Below are 21,365 nucleotides of genomic sequence, written 5' to 3' on the forward strand. Positions count from 1 at the left end.
CTAGGTGTTTATTTAGATCCTACCTTAATACATAACACATTACTCGATAGCAATTAATGCTTATTTAACTATAATCATTTAACTACAAAAATTTATTAACCACTAAAGTGTAAGAAAGGGTAGAAGAAATAATGTAGGCAGTGAACTCTCAATTATTGCAGCCTTTCCATGTATTCAACAACTGTTCTGGGCATAAAGCAAAAACACCATGACGTCACAAATAATATTCCAATTGTACAGGCGAGACTCAAACGTCTGTCGAAAAGCCAAAAATCCAAAGTCCAGATTCAATCCGGCGGCCGAAAAAAATTGTTTTGTTGTAAAATATCTATTTTCAAATAGTAAAATATAATATTTTTACGTTCAGTAAATAAACAACCGTATCCGATCTTAAGATCATAATATGGGCCTCCACAGATTAAGGTTCGTATTAACAGACTTTTGTTTTTACGAGAAATGGATGTTAGCCACCTGTTGAATGTAATAGATCCGTACTCTGACTCCATATCTCATAATATACCTAGGTACATCCTTTCTATAAAGTAACAGATTGTTCTTAGCTCTCCAAGATATTAAAAATTCTTAATTTTCGACAATGACACATTGGCCCTTAAACAACATTAGTGAATAATTATTATATTATAATTTACCATGTACAATCCTAATAAGATTATATTATGGGCCTCCACAAGGTGGAGGTTTGTATTAACCCATAGCTTACGGGCCGCACAAAATTGTGTTTTTGCTAATTACTTTTCAAATGCAAATTAACACGTTAATTACAAAATTAATTAAAAGGGCCCGTAAGCATTGTGTTAACAGATTGTTTTTACGAGAAATAGATGTTAGCCACTTGCTCAACCTATTAGGTCCATACCTACTGAGTTTTTTTGTTTGAAATATGCTGAATTTCGAAATAACGGGATTATACTGAACAGAAAACCCAAACTGAACACAGGTTTTTGTTAGAGAGAAAATTAAATGGAATTTCAGTGTGATTTATGTTGGTGGGTTATTAATATTATTTTTTATACATGCATGCGTAAATTGAAAATGTCTTGTAAATATATTTTAAATAATTATGATAAATTTACTTGAAGGAAGAGATAGGTACTCGATGAATACAAATCTCTTTTTGATTGGGAATATATCAATTTTAGAATCTATTGTGCTGATATTCATAAATATTTTCTTTTGTGCATTTATCTTCATCTTCATTTATCTCAAAAACAAAGCGATTCAATTATTATTATTTTCATAATATAAGATGAAATGAAATTCTACATAATGTTATGTTAAGGTGGACTGACAATAACTACTTGTTAACATCGGTATTATCTCTTTTTAGGTGCCAGAACGAGGTATACAGATTGCAAAACCGAGTGGAGGTTCTAGAAGGAGAGAAAGAGAGGGCGTTGCTGGAAGCCGAAAAGCAACAAGTGGTGGGCGGAAAGGCCCGAGACGACCAGCGACGGCTGCAAGAGGAACTCGCCCGGGCCCAAGAGCAGCACGAGAGGGTCGCTCTGCAGCTAGCCAGAGCAAGGGAGCTCGACGAGAAGGCCAAAGAGGACATCGACCGCCTCTCTGTCGACGTGGAGATGGTCCGCGAGAGATATGAAAAGTCTCAGATCGAGCTGCGCCGGCTGCAGACAGAAAAAGAAAAATTGTCTGCCGACAATGAAAGACTCATATTCGAGAATGAGAGGGCCACCACACAGTATAACAAGGCGCAGGCGTCTAACGAGAAGACCCAAGAAGAGCTGGCCAGAATGCAGGTGGAGCTGGAAAAGATGTATGACAAACACGACAAGGTGCAGTCGGAGCAGAGAAAGGTTCAAGCCGAGCTAGATAAGCACCGGCAGGAAGCCGAGATGGCCAAGGAAGAGGCCGGCCGCTACGCTAGCAAGTTCGGCAAGTACCAGGACAGCCAGGAGCGCACCAAGGAGGAGCACGAGAGGCTCAAGGTGGAGGTGGAGCGACTGAGGGACCGGCTGGACAAGACCCTTGGCGAGCTGGACCGGGCGAGGAAGGGGGAGCAGGACGCCGTCAGGCTGCGCGCCGAACTGGAGCGCGCCGAAGCGGGCAGAGGTAAATATCAGTTCGAACAGGAGAAGTGGACGACCGAGCTGGACAAGGCCCGCGAAAGGTTCGAGGCCTCTCAGGCAGAGGTGCAGCGCCTGCAGAAGGCCAGGGAAAGTGCTGACTCTCGGCTGCATGAGCTGGCCGCCCAGTTGGAGCTGGCCAAGGCCGAGGCGGCCAAGGCGGCCGCAGCCCACGAGAAGCAGCGCCTTGACCTCGAGAGGGCGCACATCGAGTGCGAGAAGGTCAGGGACCGCCACGAGAAGCTCAAGATGCGCTCCGAACAGCTGGAGAAGGACAACGAGCGGCTGAAGACAGACATCCACGAGATCGAGCGGCTCAAGACGCAGGCGGTGGCCGGTGACAAGCTACGGACAGAGGAGCGCCTCGAGCTGGAGCGCATCCGCGATAAGCTGGAGAAAGCCATCCAGGCACGCGATGCCACCGAGATGGAGGCCGGCCGCCTCGCCAAGGAGCTCGAGAAGTCCCAGATGCATCTGGCCAAGTACCAGGAGACAAACGAGACCACCCGCATGGAATTCGATCGGATGACCAACGAGCTGGGCCGCATGCACGAGAAGCTAGAGAGGACTGCCCTGGAGACCGGCCAACTGGAGCAGGAAAGGGAAATCCTCCGCGCCGAGCTGCTGCAGGCCCGCCGCAGTGGCGAGCAGCAGCAGCGTGCCCTTGACCACCGTACCCAGGAGGCGCTGCTCAAGTTGCAGCAGGACCTCGCCCAAGCTGTTCGTGACCGCGACAAGCTGGCCGGAGCCATGCAGGCGCGCGACCAGCAGGCCGACGCGATAGACAAACGCGTTGCCAAGTTTGAGGCTGACACCCGCCAGCTTACGATAGAACGGGACCAGCTGGTCGTCCAGCTGGAGAAATCCCAGGACATGCTGATGAACTTCCAGCAGGAGTTGACCCAGTCCGAGCAGGAACTGCAGCGGCAACGAGACGAAGTGAGGAGGCTTAAGGAAGAGCAGCGCCGGATGAACCAGGATGCGGAGCGTGGCACAAAGTCCGTGCTCGAGGGCCGGGATAAGGAGATCACTCGGCTCCAGCAACAAATCATCGTCGTCCAGAAAGACCGAGACGGCCAGAAGACTAGGGCCGACCGAGCCGAGAAGAAGTCTCAGGATGTGGGGACGAGAACCGAGACTGATGTAGAGCAGTGGCGGAAACTCGTGGAGGCGGAGAAAATAAAGGCGGCCGGAGCGGAGAAGCTGGCGGCGGAGAAGCAAACGCACGTCCAGAATCTAGAGAAGCAGCTGCATGCTCAGCAGCAACAGCTCCAGCAGCAGCTGCAGCAGATGTCGCAGTTCCAGAAGGCAGGACCGGCCCACCAGCAGGGCGGGGTCGACCCCAAAGAGGAGCAGAGGCTGCGTAAGGAGTTGCAGCAGGCGCAGTCTGAGGCCAAGAACGCGACGGTGGAGCGGGAGCGTTTCCAGGCGCAGCTGGAAATGCTTGTCCAGGAGTTGGAAAAGAGCCAGGTCAGTTGGAGGATCGCCCGTCGAGTAGCAGGTCCACGTGTCTTAGCTGAAGTCATTGTCTTGTTCTGTTCGTCGACCCGGCCGCCGCGCGTCACATACCACGCGTCGCTTTCTATGTGCATTCATATCATTATACTTTTCAGTTGTACAAATTTTTCGATTAGATGACACTTTTATTGTTTGAGCATTTTCGCAGCATGCTCTCATCGGTCCGACACCTCTCCTCTGGGCATCCTCCAACCTTCCTTTCAGTAGTTAGTTTACGTTGTTACTCATCGTTTTCATTTCTTTTTCAGCACCGTGTACATTTTTTATTTTGCAGACATTTTGATTTAGCGACTGGCGGGATTCGGTACGTCCTCGGGCGCAAGCGGCGTTATGCACGCGTACCGCTCTCGTCTGTCACGTTGTCGTGGTTGAATCTCATTATTTTTCTTGTACATTGTTATTATTATCTGGTTTTCATCGTAAACTCGATGGTTTCAAAGTATCTCATGCTCCTTTTGCGATTCGCGTATGTTTGACTGTATTATTGATTGATGTTTGATTGTTTATCTTGTGAGCGCTTCTATTTCTATCTAAATGTCGGATAACGTTCTCATTTCTTATTTGAACGGTAAAAATAATTACCAGTGACCCTATTGAGAAGCATTGGAAATATTCCTCCTCTAAGAAATCCAAAATGGCAGCATTTCATTTCACAAGCTGCTAATAATTTGTTTCATTTTTTATTTTCTTTTTATATTCTGACGATTGCAGCAATCAGCTCACAGTATATTATGGTTTAACCTATCCATTTCATAATAGGATATCATTTTCCAATGTAGAGTTTATCGTTGAATGGATCCCATGTTAGATTTCACTCATATCATCATCATCCAGTGCTTCTCAGCAGTGTTGCCAAAAATATCCGTCTGGGACAGCAGGCTTTCAAAATTATCTTTATCTCTCGCTTTTGACTTGTAATATACTCGTAATCTTGGCATTTTTTTCTAATTCTTACATCATTCTTATGGTCTATTTAAACATCTCAGTAGTTATCACTAAAGCATTTGTACTGTCCTATTCATTTGAGGTTTACAATCGATTCTCATGGTGAAATTATTATATTGCAAAATCTATGTACTTGCGTATTTGACATCATTTAATGTTATAGCAGTCAAATCAGACTTTGCTTGAATAGATACAAGTCTTCTTGAATAAAACTTGAAATAAACTACAATTATTATTCTTGACTAACACTGGCAGAAGAGAAAATGGTTAATGCTGGACCCGAAAACTAACTCTAATCAAATCGAAAATTGTAACTTTTTGAGTGAAGCCAAAAAACAAATTTTTTCATGATTTATGACTAAGTATGGGGGAGGGGTTCTAAAAAATGTGACATGACGAATATAAACTCATTTTTCTGAGAATAATACCTACTATATTCCACGGTAGTACATAAATAAATCATTTTCAATAAAATGGGAAGGTCACGTACATAATTTTAAAAACCTTGTGATGCAATGTGATAAGGGGAGACCAAAAACTGAAAATCATGTGACATCATTACTAGAAGCTTCTCATGATGTGATTTTAATCAAAATGCATATTAAGTCATAGCCGAAACAAATAACGTATGTATATCCATCACTAAATAAACAAATGGCGGATAAAGAGAATTTTGTTTTTTTCTTGTAAACTTTTATCATAACTAACCCACTTTACCCCTCGGGTCCAGAATGCATTACTAGCTGTGTATTTATGGACAATATACAATTAATATTAAATTGTGACAGTACTGAGATGTATAAATGATGGTCCTTTATTCTATTCTCTCTGTAAAGTCGCTTTAAGTTTGGAGAATGCTGTATACGATATGTGTCGCTACCTGAAGCCGACCAAGCGCAGAGATCCTTGTTGATTTTGTCTGTTGTGTTTTCCATGCAGCTGGATCTTCTCGAAGCGAACAAGAAACTTCAATCGGCGGGTCAACAGAATTCGAGAGCTGGAGACGATACGGCCGCCGCTAAAAAGCAGCTGCAAGACGAGTTCAAGAAGCTGGAAGACCAAAAGAGACACACGGACGAACAGAGAAGGACAGTCGAGAACAAGAGGAAAGAGGTGGAGGAGCAAGGCAAAGCACTGGGAGAAATGGACCGTCAACTCAAAAAGAGAAAAGAGCAAATGGACCAACTGGAGGCATCTTTGAAAAAGGTCTGTCAAAATATAACACCTTTTGTGACATTTTTTGTAACACACCGATGTCAGTTCGTCGCTATAGGATTGGTTTCCCAAATATCCGTTTTTGTCGAAATCGACCTCTTAATGCAGAATGTTTTTTTGTATCTAATTGGACGAGAACCATCCCTTTCTTTAAATTACTTTGTAATGGTAATGAATACATCATTCATATGCTGTAAAAATAACAATTTAAATATCTCCATGTATTTAAATATAGGATTATGAAATTTGTTTTTCCTCTCCTGAACATTTGGTCTATTCGGGAAACCAATCCTACAGCGACGAGTTGTCATCACCTTGGTTTTACAAGTTGATCAACTTGTTTGAAATATGTTTCCCACCAATTGACGTTCAACTGTCATTCAATATACAGTTGACAAAATGACAAAAATTAACATGTGAGAATGCGGCATTAGGTCTAAAAGCATGTTGATTTTCATGCAAATATGGTCAACCGTCTATAACTCTTTATAAAAGATTGTTGAAACCAGTGATTCGAGATGTGAACACATTAACTGTCAGTGATTCCCAAAAATTACAGGAATACAATTAGAGCATAGAATCAACATATCTTTAATTCCATTTACGAGCATTTGGTGATATTTTTATGATCATGAACTACCACCATCCACATGTCCCTATACCTACTTGTTGAAGGTGAACTTCGTGAATAGTGAGACATTAAAGTTACTTCCTTTGCAGCTTAAAATGATGTGTTATGTTTGATCTTCCAGGCTGGAGGAAGTGCGGCGGCTGCTGGAGAGCTCAACAAAAAATTAACGGAAGCTCAAAAAGAGGCTGATTCTGTCAAACAACAACTGGCTACTGCCAAGGAAGAAGCGCAAAGATCTTCTGCAGAAATGGAGAGATTGCTTCAACTAGTGCAGATGAGCCAGGAAGAGCAGAACGCCAAAGAAAAGCAAATTATGGAAATGCAACAGTGAGTTATATGGAGACTGTTACAATATAACTACATTAATTCGAAATCGACGGGACAGAAAATCAAAATAAAAACTGAAAACTTGTTGAAAAAAGTTTTTTTCGTTTTGTAAAATATATTTATAGATTTTATGAATTTTCGCGAAAATTTTGATTTATGGGAATTTTGAATTGACGTATTCGTACGATTATGGCAAAATTCATGAATGTAAGAATGAAATCCTAACCTAACCTCACCTAACCTAAGAAATAATCCAGTATATCGGCTATTTTCAAAATTTGTTTGCCGCTGGCTTCCTGTAAACCGACAAGAACCGTGTTTTATTTAGACATGAATTTTATGTCAGTACTATACGACCAAAAGAGGTTGGACGGTCTTTAATATACGGCCATATATTTCCGATACAACATTTCACGGTGAAGTGTGATACAGCGAACTGCATGTGTCCAAGTTTCCGGACACAATGTATATTATATCCCGCAAATTGGTAAATAAATGTCATTAGAATTGTGAATTTATTTTCAATGAATCTGCAATACAAAGCCACTATAGCTAATCTAATCAGTAGACCGGAGGTCCTTTTTTATTTCACTTTCATATGTTTAAGCTCTATCTATGTATATAAAAGAAAGTTTTCTTTGCCTCTCCTTTGCCCCGGGAGGTATTAGAATGGTGGTATGCGCTTGTGGCATACATCCGCTTAATATCCCGTTTACAAATACGTGTAAACACGTATTATCATGCAAGTTGCAAGTTTGCATGCATGGATCAAACAAGTTCAGAAACTTCTCTTCTCTTCTCTTCTGATATCTGCGCCTGCGCAGTAGAACGATACCTACAAACCTGCCGGAAAAAAAATTAACTACACCGCCGCAGAGCTTTATGACGTTTACCATTTTTCACAACCAGTCAAATCGCGAGTGGAGAACTACAAGGTTCTAAGTGTTTGTCCTTGGCAAAACAAAATAGTTGTTTTCTCAAGGACGAACACTTAGAACCATGTAGTATTAGGCTCTCGAAATAGCACCATAAAATGACAACAACCCAAGATAGACAGCACTTTTACGTGTAAATAGTTATTATTGTGATAGTTGAATTTAAACACTATTGGCGCCAGTAAATCCATGCACATATACAGGCGCTATATGGCCTCTTCCACATGTGTCATATTTTGCAATAGATCTGGACCGCTAAAAGTAGTAACATCTTGCTAAACTGTGCTCTATCATTTACTTAACACACCAGTGGCGAAGGCTCCATACTAAGCGATTATTTAAAGCTTACCTTCTATTTTCAAGTATTTAATTTATATAAATAAATATCTATATTGTAGGACATTGTAGGTTATAATAAAAATATTGATTGCCATCTATCGTCGTTATTTATAAGTAGAGCTTTTAATTTAGTCATGTTTCGAATCAAAAATAAATAACGGAACGTCCAACGTGAGTGCTATTTTTAGAATTATTTCAACGATAATCCAAGCCGAATTTTCTACCGAAATTCAGTTGCCAACTTCATGCATGTCTGGGTTTTTGTTCGAGACTCAGAAGCGTTAACAGACAAGCTTATTCGAAATGTTGAATTGTTTATTGTCTTTGCTTATCTTTAAAAGCAAATAATAAATAATAAGGATGATTAAAAAAAATAATAACTATTGTGTTCGATCACATATAATTTATAAATTGTTATTAAAAATAAATATTGTATTAATTCGCGATTATTATTTAGGTTACTTCAGTCATAGACAAACATAACATGCTATTCACAGTTTATGTCATTTTGACATGTCAAAGCGGTGGTAAAGGCTTATTTTATAATACAAAATTCATTGTGTTACTGTGAATGTGGATAAATTATCTCATATTGTACCGAAATCATTCGCCAGTGCTTTAAATATATAAGTATTTATTAAATTGTGTAGTGTCCCGGTAGAAAATGTGCGAACGATTGCATTTAAAAATTATCAAAGCTTGACCTTCCAAGGGTTCATTTAGATTTGAATACAGCAAAAAAACTTATATTAGACATTTTCACAACAATTTATAAATGATAAATATTTGTTTTTAACTGGCAGTTATACATTAAACAAACTTTTTTGTTGGCGATGCGTATTGTTTGGTAAAGAAAGTATGCCTGGAATTCTACTGCCATAAGTGATTTAAATAATTTGACAAATTCAGCGGTGAAACCTATGACCAGTGTGTCGTTGTCATTAGTGTGCACCTATTCATCAGTAGTAATATCGTAAGTATTATCTTCTTATTTCCCGTAATTTACCTGACAAGTGTGCTCTTTTTCTCTGATCTCCACAGCTTACCTCTTTCCAAAAGTCACCCTTCGCCACTGTAACACACACATACGAGTGTTCCTCGTTTGCGGTAACTTTAAATAAGTATAAAATTGCGTCTACAAAAATTAAGTTATTTTGTAACAATTTTTTTCTTCTTTCAGGTCCTTGAAAAATATGCAAGCAAAACTAAGAAGTCAGCAGCAAGCAACTGCACAAATGGAAGAACAAAGGAAAAAAGAAGAAGTGAGATTTACTTTTAATTATGTCATTACATATTCGTTATTATAAAATGCTCCTAACCTTGCTCTTACTAATACAAAATGTCTTCTATTCTTTTTCATGACTCGCCTCTGGATCGCCTCCTTCCGTCCTCTTTACTAATCGTTTCTTTTGTCATGCTGTAACACAGGCCGGCCCCGCCGGATTCCTCAAGAGCTTTTTCTAAATCGACTCCAGTATTGTTCATTCGCTCACTCTCCGCCGGGCGGGAGCGGGAAATCGCAAGCCGGGCGTCCCTTGCTCGCCCCGCCACCCGCGTTACAATTCGACTAATCAAAAGTGTACATTTAGAACTTTGTTCTTTGCCATGTTCGTTCCGTGTTATCAACTCGTTTAATACAATATAAAACCTAAATAAATGTAATAGCACACAAATTATAATATAGTTATTAATAATATTGTTAATGAAAAGTTAATCGTGTTCACGTACGTCATATTGATTAATTAATTAATGATAATATGAAATAATATATTTGATAAAAGTTACTTCGTTCGGTTTATAGAGAAGTTTATCGTTGTTTTACTAGGAATAATAAACTATGTTTAAAGAAAACCGCTTGCCCGATGCTCGCCGTATCATTACTTCAGTGGCTTTGAGGAGTCGCAATTATTTATGTTTGTACATTACGTATAATTATTATTGTTCTTGTTTTATTTGTTTTTGTATTTATTTTCTTTGTTTTCACCGTCCTTCTTCCCCATACGAAGATGAACGGATCCTACGCCGAAGGGCCTTGCACGTTATGTTCAGAAAAGATCTTCCAGATAAGTCAAGAGCTCGATAATAAGAACAGAAATATTCTGGAACTGGATAAAGAGATAATAAACACTTATACGATCCTCAAGTCCGCCTCGCAAGAATTTCTGCAAGATCAAAATATTCACAGTCTAATAAACTCGTCTTCGCAGTGTGACGATAACAAAAGAATTGTCGTGAAAGAGTTGGAAAGTATTCTGAACAAATTGGAACAGTTCCTGAAAATTAGCTCACAGCTGGGAGATCTCCAAGATATGAGAACAGAATCAGAAATCAAGAGTGCAAAAATTATAGAACAAGAGTATGAGATACAAATCCTCGAGCAGAAACTGAATAAAATGGAAAAAATTAATGTGGATAGAGAAAAAAATATGTCAAAAGAAAGCTTGGAAGATGTAGATAAGAAGAAACGTAAAATATCAGATCTGATGGACGAGCTAGGAATAAAAAACTCAAAGATAATAGAACAGCAAAATTGTATCCAGATTCTAGAATCAGCCCTCAGAGAACACAGCAATATAGCAGAGTTAGAACAACTTTTAACTGTCGTCAAAAGCAAGGATGATAGAATTCATGAGTTGGAGCAGTTACTCAACATGACCAATGTCGCGTACGATACAAACAAGTTGAAGGATGAGAGAATATTGGAGTTGGAAGAGGCTCTCAAAGAATCTGTCCTGATTGCTACCGAAAGAGAAAAAATATTCTATTCAGAGGAACAGGAGCGGTTGAAGATGATTGAAAAGGTGAGTCAATCAAATTATTTTATTTAAAACCAAATTCAAGATAAATAATTAATAATATGACTCGCACAGTATTATATTTGGCTGTTGCTTTTTAAAATTATTTTGCTACTTGGACAATAAATTATTCTTATTTCGAATTCCATAATATTTAATGATCACTTTAACTATTGACAACTCTTATAAAATTTTGATCAATTTGATTGTAAATTCCAGTTGGTGGCCAATATATTTGTCCAAATATCTCAATCAAGGATCAATTATTTTGGTCTTAGATTTTCCATAAAAATTCGTTTTGAATATCAAATCGCAGAAACCTTTTTTCAACTCAACTCAACTCAAGGTACATCTCTAAATTATTTTTTTCGAATTGTTTCTGTACAAAACTGACAATATCTCTTTATTACAAACATTTTGATACATACCTGCCATTATCGAGAAATGTCTAATTTTTGACTTGTTACCGTTCAATACTGTGCCATCGATAGATTAATTTTTACAGTTTTGAATTAATTGCCATTGCACCATACTCTTCTCCTATGTCATTATTATACCTATCCAACAATCTCTGCATTCTGCATCCACATTAAGGTATCGATTAGTATTCAATACATAAATATTTAGAAATGCCAAAAATCTAAATATCAGCATAGCAGAAATTATCTGTGGTCATTTGCATTTGTATAAATAAAATGATGTCTTTTTCAGTTACACAAGCTAGAGCAACGTGTGTTTTCTCTTCAAAGTGCCGGGGCAATGAGATGCGATACGTGCCGCCCTTTATTGGGTCGGGTTAAGCAACTCGAGTATAATCTCAAATCACATGCCAGAAATAGGAAAATGCAGCTACATGACTTGTGTAAAATGAAGTATGTATAACTTACCTTTCACTTCCTTTCCAATATGATGCATTAAACCACTTATAAGGTACAATGTATGTGCAAAGGTTGCATGTAGATATACAGTTTAATGTTATATTGTGTAATGTATATCTATAGGGTATAAATACATGAATTGAGTTTGAAGGAAAACCTCAAGACAAATATTACCTGTTTGCACAGATGTAAATAAATTGTAACTGAAGTGAACAATAGATACATTCTTTGACAGTCATACTTATTCTTATCTTGCCACCCCTAGCGGAGGTCAGCCACCATCAGGGCGATCTTAGCCTTATCATCTGCTACCTGGAACAGTTCAGTGAAGCTGCACTGGTATCAATCACGGAAGTTCTTAAGCCACGAAATTACCATTAATCTTTCCTTGGGTGACAAGTTGGTGTATGCTGTACTTTTGTCCTCTCGTAATGTGGCCGAGGTACTGTGGTTTTCTGGTTTTGAAACTACGCAGAACTTCTCGGTCTTTTCCCATTTGATTGAGAACTTCAATATTTGTCACCCGGTCAGTCCAAGTAATTTTGATGATGCGTCTATACAGCCACATCTCAAAATCTTCAACTCTCCGTGACGTCTCTCGGTTTAACGTCCATACTTCCATACCGTAAAAAAGAATTGAGAGATCATAACAACGTACCATATGCAGTGTCTGACCTAGGTTAAGGACTCGATTGTTAACACATTGATCGCCAACTAGTTTTACATAAAATAGTTAAAAAATGATTATTTGTTTCTAAGGTATTATTTGATAGGTTATGAAAGAATATAATGTTTTTTTTCATTATGATAATTTTTTTACGTAAATATTGGTTTTTATGATGTGCCGGCCACATGTGTCCGTCGCGGCGCCAACAAGTTAATTTATTCTATTGGGCCGGGCCGGCCATTTCGCCGGTCACCTGTCCATATGTGTTGACGAGAGCATGGTGCCATTTCGCGGTCGAAATATATTTAGATTTAGATAGTATAATAAACAGAAAAGGCACAAATACGGAATAAAAGTTTTCAAATTGGGTAGTATAATACCTGGATACACATAAACTGGAAATATACGTATACATACCTTATAATCATTTTTGTTATTCTATTTTTTTATTATTTACATATTTTTTATAACTTACATTTTTATAATCTATTTAATTTTTATTTATATATCAATAAAAACACATTTACAATTTAAAAGGAAAACTTTTTTTTTCATTATGTACATTCTTTACATTAGTGAGCCTATATTTTGTGACTGGGAAGACATATTTTCAGGCCAAGTGGCAGTATTATACAGAAGGGCCATGCCGGTCACCGCGTATCAAAAATGTACTGCGCGCGTGACCGCCGGCGCTGTAGAACAACTCTAAGGCAGGTTTTCTTTGCCGGTCACCGGTGACCCCCATGGCCCCCTGAATGTAATCCAATGCCGGTCACCGGTGACCCCCATGGCGATCAACGTGTTAAGCAGGCGTCTCATTTTGAGAAAGGCACTCCTTGTGATCTCAATTTTAGTTTTTACTGGTCCCGTTTCTCATTGACCCATGTTCCTAAATATGCATAATGGGTCACACGTTTAGTGTCGCTATTTTTGATACTAATAATAATTTTCTTATATTCTTATTATTTCTGCATTTCACTTGACGCCATCTTAATTGGTTCAACGTAAATCGATAAGTGGGAACATTCCTTTTGATTTATTATTCAACAAAATCGCTATGTGAGCACATGGCATCAGTTATCATTTATATGTTAAATATCTGCAAGAAACGTACCTGAGTTGGTAGCGTTGTGGTTACTTCTCACCCAGATGGCGAAAGACCTGTATTCTAACTGTACCACCCATGATATTTTCTAAAAAAGGGGTGTCTCTGTGATGTATATTGAAATATAACACTTATGTTACAGGCAAGAGGCACTGGAAGCAGCAATAAGTGAAAAAGATGCTCATCTTGCACTCTTGGAAATGTCTTCCACAAAAAATAAAAATTACAAGAATGATTGTGAGCAACTTCAATCTGATAAGTTACGGCTGATGGATAAATTGAATAAAGAGGTATTTAGACTTTAAGATACTTGAATTAGACTATCTATAGGTAGAGTTGGGTATTTCCCGAGAAAATCTCAATCTCAAGATTCCGGTTTCCCTGAAATGATGAAATTTTGAATTCTAGAGATTCGGGATTACCAGAAAAAAATTCTCGAGATATCGAGAGAATTAAAAAAAACCTGTAAAAATCCTAAAATCAGTGTAAAAACAGACAAGTTTCAAAAATTTTTTTTATAAGTAGAAGACAAACAAAATAGAAGTAGGAAAACAAAAATAATTCTAAACATTACTTATTAAAATAGGATTTCAAAAAACACAGACTGTCAATGGCTGCGTCTGACAATCGCGTACACTTTTGAGACATAAAATTCCCTGATGTTGAAAAATTGTGCTCATTTTCGTGTTAAATGCCCCAATCAGTTTTGAAAGTTTTGTATTTTCTGTCCACTTTTTTCATATAGAAAAATCGTTTTTTCAATTAATATTTGATAATAAAGAAATCCCGAATCCCAAGAAAAAATTCTCGAGATCCGGGATTTCTCGAAATGTTAAAAATTTCAATTCTCGAGATTCGGGATGGAGAATCTTGAAAATTTCTCGAGATTCCCCCTTGGGAAATTCCCGAAACCCAACTTCAAATCAAATTTCCATCTAGAGATCCATCTTCGTACAATAGGATTATGACAGAAAAGAGCAATTCCAGCAATGCACTTCAATTGATTACCACACAATACACACCTCCTCTATACATGCCGCTGCACATACCATTGCAAACAATCTTACCTTGGTTGTTCTCTAATAGTCAATTCAATCATCTAGTTCTAATATGAGCATCCTCTATAGTATAAGACGTTAGTAGAATACCCATGTCTGAAGCTATAGGTCCCAAGTTTATCCCATAGGTGGTAAAAAAAATAAAGGAAAGGTTGGGCGAATGGCTAACAACCATTTATACTAAAAAACAGTCTACCAATATATCTTATTGTGGAATTCAAAAAAATAGAACTAAAATGCATTTCATTTTATAAATTATCAATTGAATTTATATTGGTATCTATCTAATGGAGCTTTCATAATTTTATTTCATTTCCACTGTTTTTTTACACGGTGGTCTCTAAAAAGTATCCGCTGTGCATAAAGAGAATCAAGTGTATTTATGTGGCAACTTGGATAGAATTTTGTGTTCGACTGAAAAAGAAATAGAAAATTTTATTTGTACCTACATAGTTTTCTAAATTAAATTCTAAACTTGTGTCCTACAGAACGATATGTCAGTAAAACTCATGGATGAATTGAATCACCTGAAGCCGCCACCTGTAACTGAATATTCTGATTATCAATATGATGAAATTGAAGTCGACAACTACTTCAGTTTATCCAGCAGCGCCAACAACATTGTGACAGATGTAAGAATTTTTTATATATACCAAGAGTATAGGTAAGGGTTATTTTGCGAAAATTGGTTACTTATAAAAGGCCTACACCTTACGCACTAGACTACGAGGTATGCCATCGGCAAATAAACGCTAAGTATCTAGAAAAAATATGTGACCAAGTTTAGTAAATTGACTTCAATGCTAATTTTCTAACTGAGGTCTTGTTCTCAAAAACACATTACATAGTATGCCACAAGAAATTCATGGTTTATTTGTTTTTGTAAATTGGACAGTTATTGGTCATTTTGTACACAATAATAGGGTACTAATATTATCAAATATCTACCTGTGTACGATTCCACAAAAAGCTAGTAATTCGTGTCCATATAATGAAAAAATTTGCAAACATCGTAAACACCGAAAATTGTCATTTTTATACTTTCTTTTTTTTAAAACGAAAATTAAATAGTTTTGACTATCCATCTAATTTACGAGGTTTGTACGATAGACCAACATTGTAATATTATACCTCGTTAACACGTGCATGGATTTACTGCTGGCAGTACGTATTATCGCGGCCATAACAAAAAAATGTATGTGTAAACATGTACTATCCTGCAGTTCCAAGATTGCATGCATAAATCAAAAAAGTTCGGATGCTTCTGAATTTTCATGCGACAATTGGGATTTTTTCGATCTGCACCTGCGCAGGATAACGATAGTGGCGAGCCTGCCAGGAAATAAACGAACTACACTGTGGAGAGCTACTCATCTTGAGGTTAACCGATTTTTGCGACCTGTCAAATTTAATAGTACCATAAAATGACCACATTGCGTCTCGCTTACTCTTAAAGAATGAGATTGGAGAGACAGTCAGCACTTTTTCATGTAAACAATTATTATCATGATAGTTTAAAATACACACTATTGCTGCCAGTAAATCCATGCACGTGTACAGACGCTATTATTCTGACGTAGGTTTACATACGTTTTACATCTATATCGACTGTCTTTTCAGTTGATTTGCAACCAATGATTTTGCTAACAGCTCTGAACGCCATTTTTTTAATAAAGGATATTTTGATAGTTATAATATCTGTCATGCTGATGAAGGTGCTAATGTTTTGATGTTTTATTTTAGTTGGACGACCTCGAGATCTCATCAGGAACGGTGCTGTGACCATTTTATTAAGGACTCTGTTATAATGATAGTAAATTGTCATCAACAGTTGTGTGTCTTTATAGGTAGCATTTTATCCATCAATACAATAAGCTTTATTGGGAAAAAAATACAGTATACATTTTGTATGCTATATTGACAACATTTGTAAAATTCACATTATTACTATCCAGTTTTGAGGTTATCTGAACAAAATACTCATATTATGATATTATTATGTATGGATTTTTATTAATAATTATATTACAATTTATTATGTTAAATATTTATTTGTTTTATTTTTTCTGATAGGTTATTTTAATAATAATATATAAGGTGCAGAAAATAATGGATGTGCCGATTTAAGGCTCTCGAAACCTTCCAAATCATTGACAATATACTCTTGTCTTTTGTGTCGGTATTTCCACAAACTTTCATATTATATCTTTTTCGCATGCCACAAAGGCGTATGAATGTGCTTGCGTCTGTGCCCTTCTCTAATTATACATCTCGACAAATATAATACAATTGGGTCGACTTCGGAAGATAGGAATCAACTACACTGATACTAAAAATTTCAATTTTTAAGAGTTACGATACCTACCCTGGTTTGATAGCTCATTACTTACCGTAGTTCACAACATTATATCAAAATCAAGCCGAATAAGTTAGTTCTTTCGGTTCTAAAGGTTTATTCATTTCGTTATATGAAGTATCTTGAAAAAAGAAGTAAAAGCAAATTCTTCTTCTTTTTGCTCTAATATATGGACACCACACAGTGCTTTCATGATCCCCTGTAGCTTGAAAACCTTTTCACTTGTTTCTAACTGATGGTAATTTAACAGCCAATTGAAGACGTGTGACGTCTTAGTAAATGAACACAGACAAGGCATAAATGTATGTTCACATTTATTGACCATTAGCAGTACCTATAGTCATGGAAATAATTTTTGATGACATGGTACAGAAGGAATCGAAAATTATAAAATCAGTAGAATATTGCAACTTTACTTAGTTCCCTATTTTATCCAGAATGCGGATTGACTTGAATGTTAGGCAGGCCATCTTGACTCTCATACGGCAACCATATGTCAAGGATGACTGTAGTCTAACGGTGCATATTTGGTCATAGTACTGTACACCGTCTTTGTAAGGACGTGTCATGACATAAAAACCAAATAGCCATGGAGCACAGATTACTTAAATTCGTATAACTCCAAAAACCTATAAGTCCACATAATATTATGGTAAAAATATAACAAAAAAATATGTACATATTCTATGAGTAATTTCACACAATATGTAATAATATCTATCAGGTACTTCTAAAACCTGCCAAAGACATACCGACAAAAAAATGTTTGAAAACTTAATGACTTGTAAATAACCGCCGATATTTCCAATTACATTTTGTTTTTATTTATTACGATAAAGAGTTTATTAGCTAATAAAAATGAACATTTACACTTGAATCGCAAATAAATACATCATTTACCACAAATGTTGAATAAATTATTGTGGATTTATCGGTATTTGAAAATAGGTACTTCATTTATTAGTGTATTCGGTTCCTCTTTGCATGTGTTTACCCAATTTTTCTACTGCATATTATTCTTGAATATAATTAGGCATACTTACTAAATTTATTGTAGGTAATTTTCTTCAATAACTCCTCGCTTAAAGAATACCTACACGTTTTTAATGTATAAAAATATTTCTTTTTATGACTAAGCGCCTCTTGTATATTCTCAACGAAAAAATATTTTTATGCTAATGATAAAATAACTCTTTCTCTGTAAAAAATCAAATTGCCAAGAGACTGAGTGAATATAAGAATGAATACGATTTTATTTCAACACAAAACTGATAATAAGATATATTTTGCATTTGATTTTTCCTTGACAAATAGATTAAATTGCTACGTTTTATGTAAAATGGAGAGATTTTTATCATTGCAGTTTATAAAAATATAATATGTATTATTTTTCATTCAACTGGCAATTATTTAGAAATTAAATTGGAACATTGAAAATACAATTTAAATTTGAGATAAAAATGTTTGTTATCTACATAACCTGCCCATTGCCCCCTTTCCTAATAATTCATTGAAATTACAAAATATTGTATATTTTGCAAAATACCCATGTAATTTTTCTGTAAAAGTGTTAATTAATTCTTATAAAAATAAAGGACCATCCATTATCAAATAATTAAGCTTTCAAATCTAAATTTTTATCGCAAATCTTGAGATAAAATATAGCAGCTTAAAAGTGAAATTATCTTATAACAATTTTATACAAATATCAAAAGACAGAATAAATATGCCCAGTTCCAATATTTGATAAGGTCCAATACAGTTTCTTCTTTCTTACATTGTATAGTGTAATATTAAAATTTTGTTATAATCTTGTCAATGAAAGAATGTACGGTAGCTCCATTTCTGCTGTAAATGAATATTATAGTTATTTCAACTATTAACATATAATATTGAACAGTGTAAATAATATGATGACACACTGTTTCAAATGGTTTAATTGTCAAAGAATAAATAAATCTTGTAAGTAATAAAATTACGAAATTTAAGCGATGATGTCTTTTTTCATTTATGTTATATGGACCCTTTCAATAATGGAACTTGAATTTTTAACTGTAAAACTATCAACAATAAAATTAACCTATAACCCAAAAATTTCTCACTTTTAATACACAAAATATTTTTGAATAAACAACCGAAACTATTTATTTTTCCTTGAATAAATTTCCAATCGCCTCCGCATTTCAAAATCTATTCCTATGATATTAATGTAAAAAATACTTTTTATAATACAATACGATACCTATCTATTGTTTATATCCAATGACTGCTTACTTAGATAATGACTATTTATAATAAAAATAAATAAACAATTACGTGTAATGCATTATTCTTTGTAAGGTGAATAAAGTTATTCTATTATTAAACATTGATATTTTTACCCTCAAATAGTTGCGGGTAGAGAATTAGGTATAATGAAATTAATGTCAATGTGAAATGTGGGGATTTCAGTCTAACACTATGTTAATATTTGTGACTCATATTTTAAGGTTTAAAAAATATTCTAGTCACGTCAATATCGCTAATGGCTTAAAAATGTAAAAAAATTTGTATACCGTATTAAAGAAAAGCAGTATTCGTTCCTCTCAACCTATACAGTATAACATATTATTTCGTTTGTTAAAAAATATAATTCATACTAAATCTAAACCTACCAAAAGTATGTATCTTAAAGACACAGTTTTCTGACAGTGTTGTTGCAGAAAATAAATCTGTTTAACCGGTTATATGCCTTCAGCGAGTTTTCTCGCTCTATGAGGCCGTGATCGACAGGCCGCATATAAATATTTCGCGAGTTATCTCGTCCGACTTTAAACTCAAATTACTAGCCACTGTCGATTGATTTGCAAAATCTAAAAAAATAAAAGCACAGTAACATCTGTTTGAATAATTATGAAATAACTAAGCCACAAATTATCGGTATTACAGGGATTGCAGTAAGAGTTTCGCTCTATATTCAACGTGTGTCGTTAAAAATCTGCGGCCTGTCAAGTACTGCCATAGTAGCCATAGAAAAGGTTAATGACAAAATAAATGACACTGTATTATTACTATCTTTAATAGATTATAATTATAGTAATAATACTATGCAATTCATATCTGTTTAACAATATTAAAATTGTTATTTTTATGAGTCAAAAAACTGTGTTATAAGTAGATACACTTTTGACATTAGACTCGAAGATTCATTCATTATATTATGTGCTATAACATAATATGTTTGAATAATTCCATCAGATGTAAAAAGATGTGCAAATGTTTCCAAAATTAATTACTTTTCTTTTTGTAAATTTTCATAATACAGTATAAGTTGATGTTTGATTAAATTGGCTTTAAAAAACGATGTAAGGATTTTTGTCTACGGTAAAAGAAGACCTTTCTCTTTGGGGGATTGTAGAGAAATTTTTGCGCATACATATTACATTAAAATTATTAAAACATTAGAAGAGGCTTCAACCGCCTTCCCCTCTGGGGGCAGAATATCCTCATGAGTAATTGTTAGTCGGCATTAATTAATATTGTTTGTAGTTGTTTCATTTTCAAACTAAATTGAATGTAATACTGGCAAGGGGATTTTTCAGACCTTCTTCAAATTAAATAATATATTCAGAGAAATGTAAAAATTGGAAAATATAATACTTCAATAATTAAAATATCTGCCTAAATCTCATGTAACATTCTAGATTCAAATTTAATCATTTACAAATAGGCAATGACGGTAATAATAATTATTATTACATGTTGTGAACATGAAATCATAAGGTTGTCAGTAAGTGGATTAGTTGCCATCAATTTGTGCACAAAAAGAACGGATAACACCACTTACAACCTTATTATATTATGGGTATAATATTGTAATTCTATTGTTATAAAAATGTCCAAAAATAAAACGAATATCTTTAAAATCAGATATTATACATAATGTGAAATAAAAAAGGTGTGTAGTTAACTGATAAATGTGAATTGTTATTGAAATTTTATAAAACAAAATAAAGAAACAATAAAAACAGTAATGACAATTTTTAGACAACGAATACTATCTTTTTGGATATAAAAATCTCAATAGTAGGGTACATAATATTATATTAAATTTAAATGGATATTTAAAACAAAAAATATCTAGCAATCACACAAAAATTCAAGTGATCGCTAAATAATAATTGAACAACTCAAGTTATCACAGAATAATTGAAGTCAGTATTGAATTATTAAACAATTCCAGTCACCTATCTGTACTTTATCATAACTGAATTTTAAAAAAAAAACTTGAAAGACAGTGGAACAACATAATAATATGTTAAAACATTTTGTCTATTCTGACATACATAATATATTATTAGATTGTTAATGGTGTCTTCATAGTTTACAGATATATCATCATTTTTTATGTAATAAATTGTACCTACTGCATGACATATTCAGTGATAATATAGGTAGGTAGGTACTTGAATCATTAAAAGACAACTCTTAATTTGTTGTATTCCAAAAGCTTTT

General features: G+C 35.6%; 1 protein-coding gene across 5 annotated transcripts in view; it reads left to right on the forward strand.

Annotated features, from left to right (window-relative positions):
* The window catches only part of brp (ELKS/RAB6-interacting/CAST family member bruchpilot), a 232,930-nt gene extending 216,496 nt beyond the window's left edge, over positions 1 to 16,434 (forward strand). For 3 of the 5 annotated variants that reach the window (XM_085943333.1, XM_085943332.1, XM_085943335.1), the window contains 9 exons: positions 1,349 to 3,572; positions 5,505 to 5,771; positions 6,533 to 6,738; positions 9,193 to 9,274; positions 10,019 to 10,813; positions 11,519 to 11,679; positions 13,600 to 13,747; positions 15,004 to 15,147; positions 16,259 to 16,434. In XM_085943333.1, coding sequence (XP_085799459.1) covers positions 1,349 to 3,572; positions 5,505 to 5,771; positions 6,533 to 6,738; positions 9,193 to 9,274; positions 10,019 to 10,813; positions 11,519 to 11,679; positions 13,600 to 13,747; positions 15,004 to 15,147; positions 16,259 to 16,297 — 4,066 coding nt within the window. In that variant the 3' untranslated portion in view covers positions 16,298 to 16,434. Of the gene's footprint in view, positions 1 to 1,348; positions 3,573 to 5,504; positions 5,772 to 6,532; positions 6,739 to 9,192; positions 9,275 to 9,440; positions 9,613 to 10,018; positions 10,814 to 11,518; positions 11,680 to 13,599; positions 13,748 to 15,003; positions 15,148 to 16,258 lie in introns of those variants that run through there. The other 2 variants (XM_085943336.1, XM_085943334.1) reach the window with 1 other exon arrangement.
* The last annotated feature ends 4,931 nt before the right edge of the window (positions 16,435 to 21,365 follow it).

This window comes from Rhyacophila brunnea, unplaced genomic scaffold (genome assembly GCF_057557595.1).
Source record: "Rhyacophila brunnea isolate RB1 unplaced genomic scaffold, BYU_Rbru_1.0 scaffold_15, whole genome shotgun sequence".
Lineage (NCBI taxonomy): Eukaryota > Metazoa > Arthropoda > Insecta > Trichoptera > Rhyacophilidae > Rhyacophila > Rhyacophila brunnea.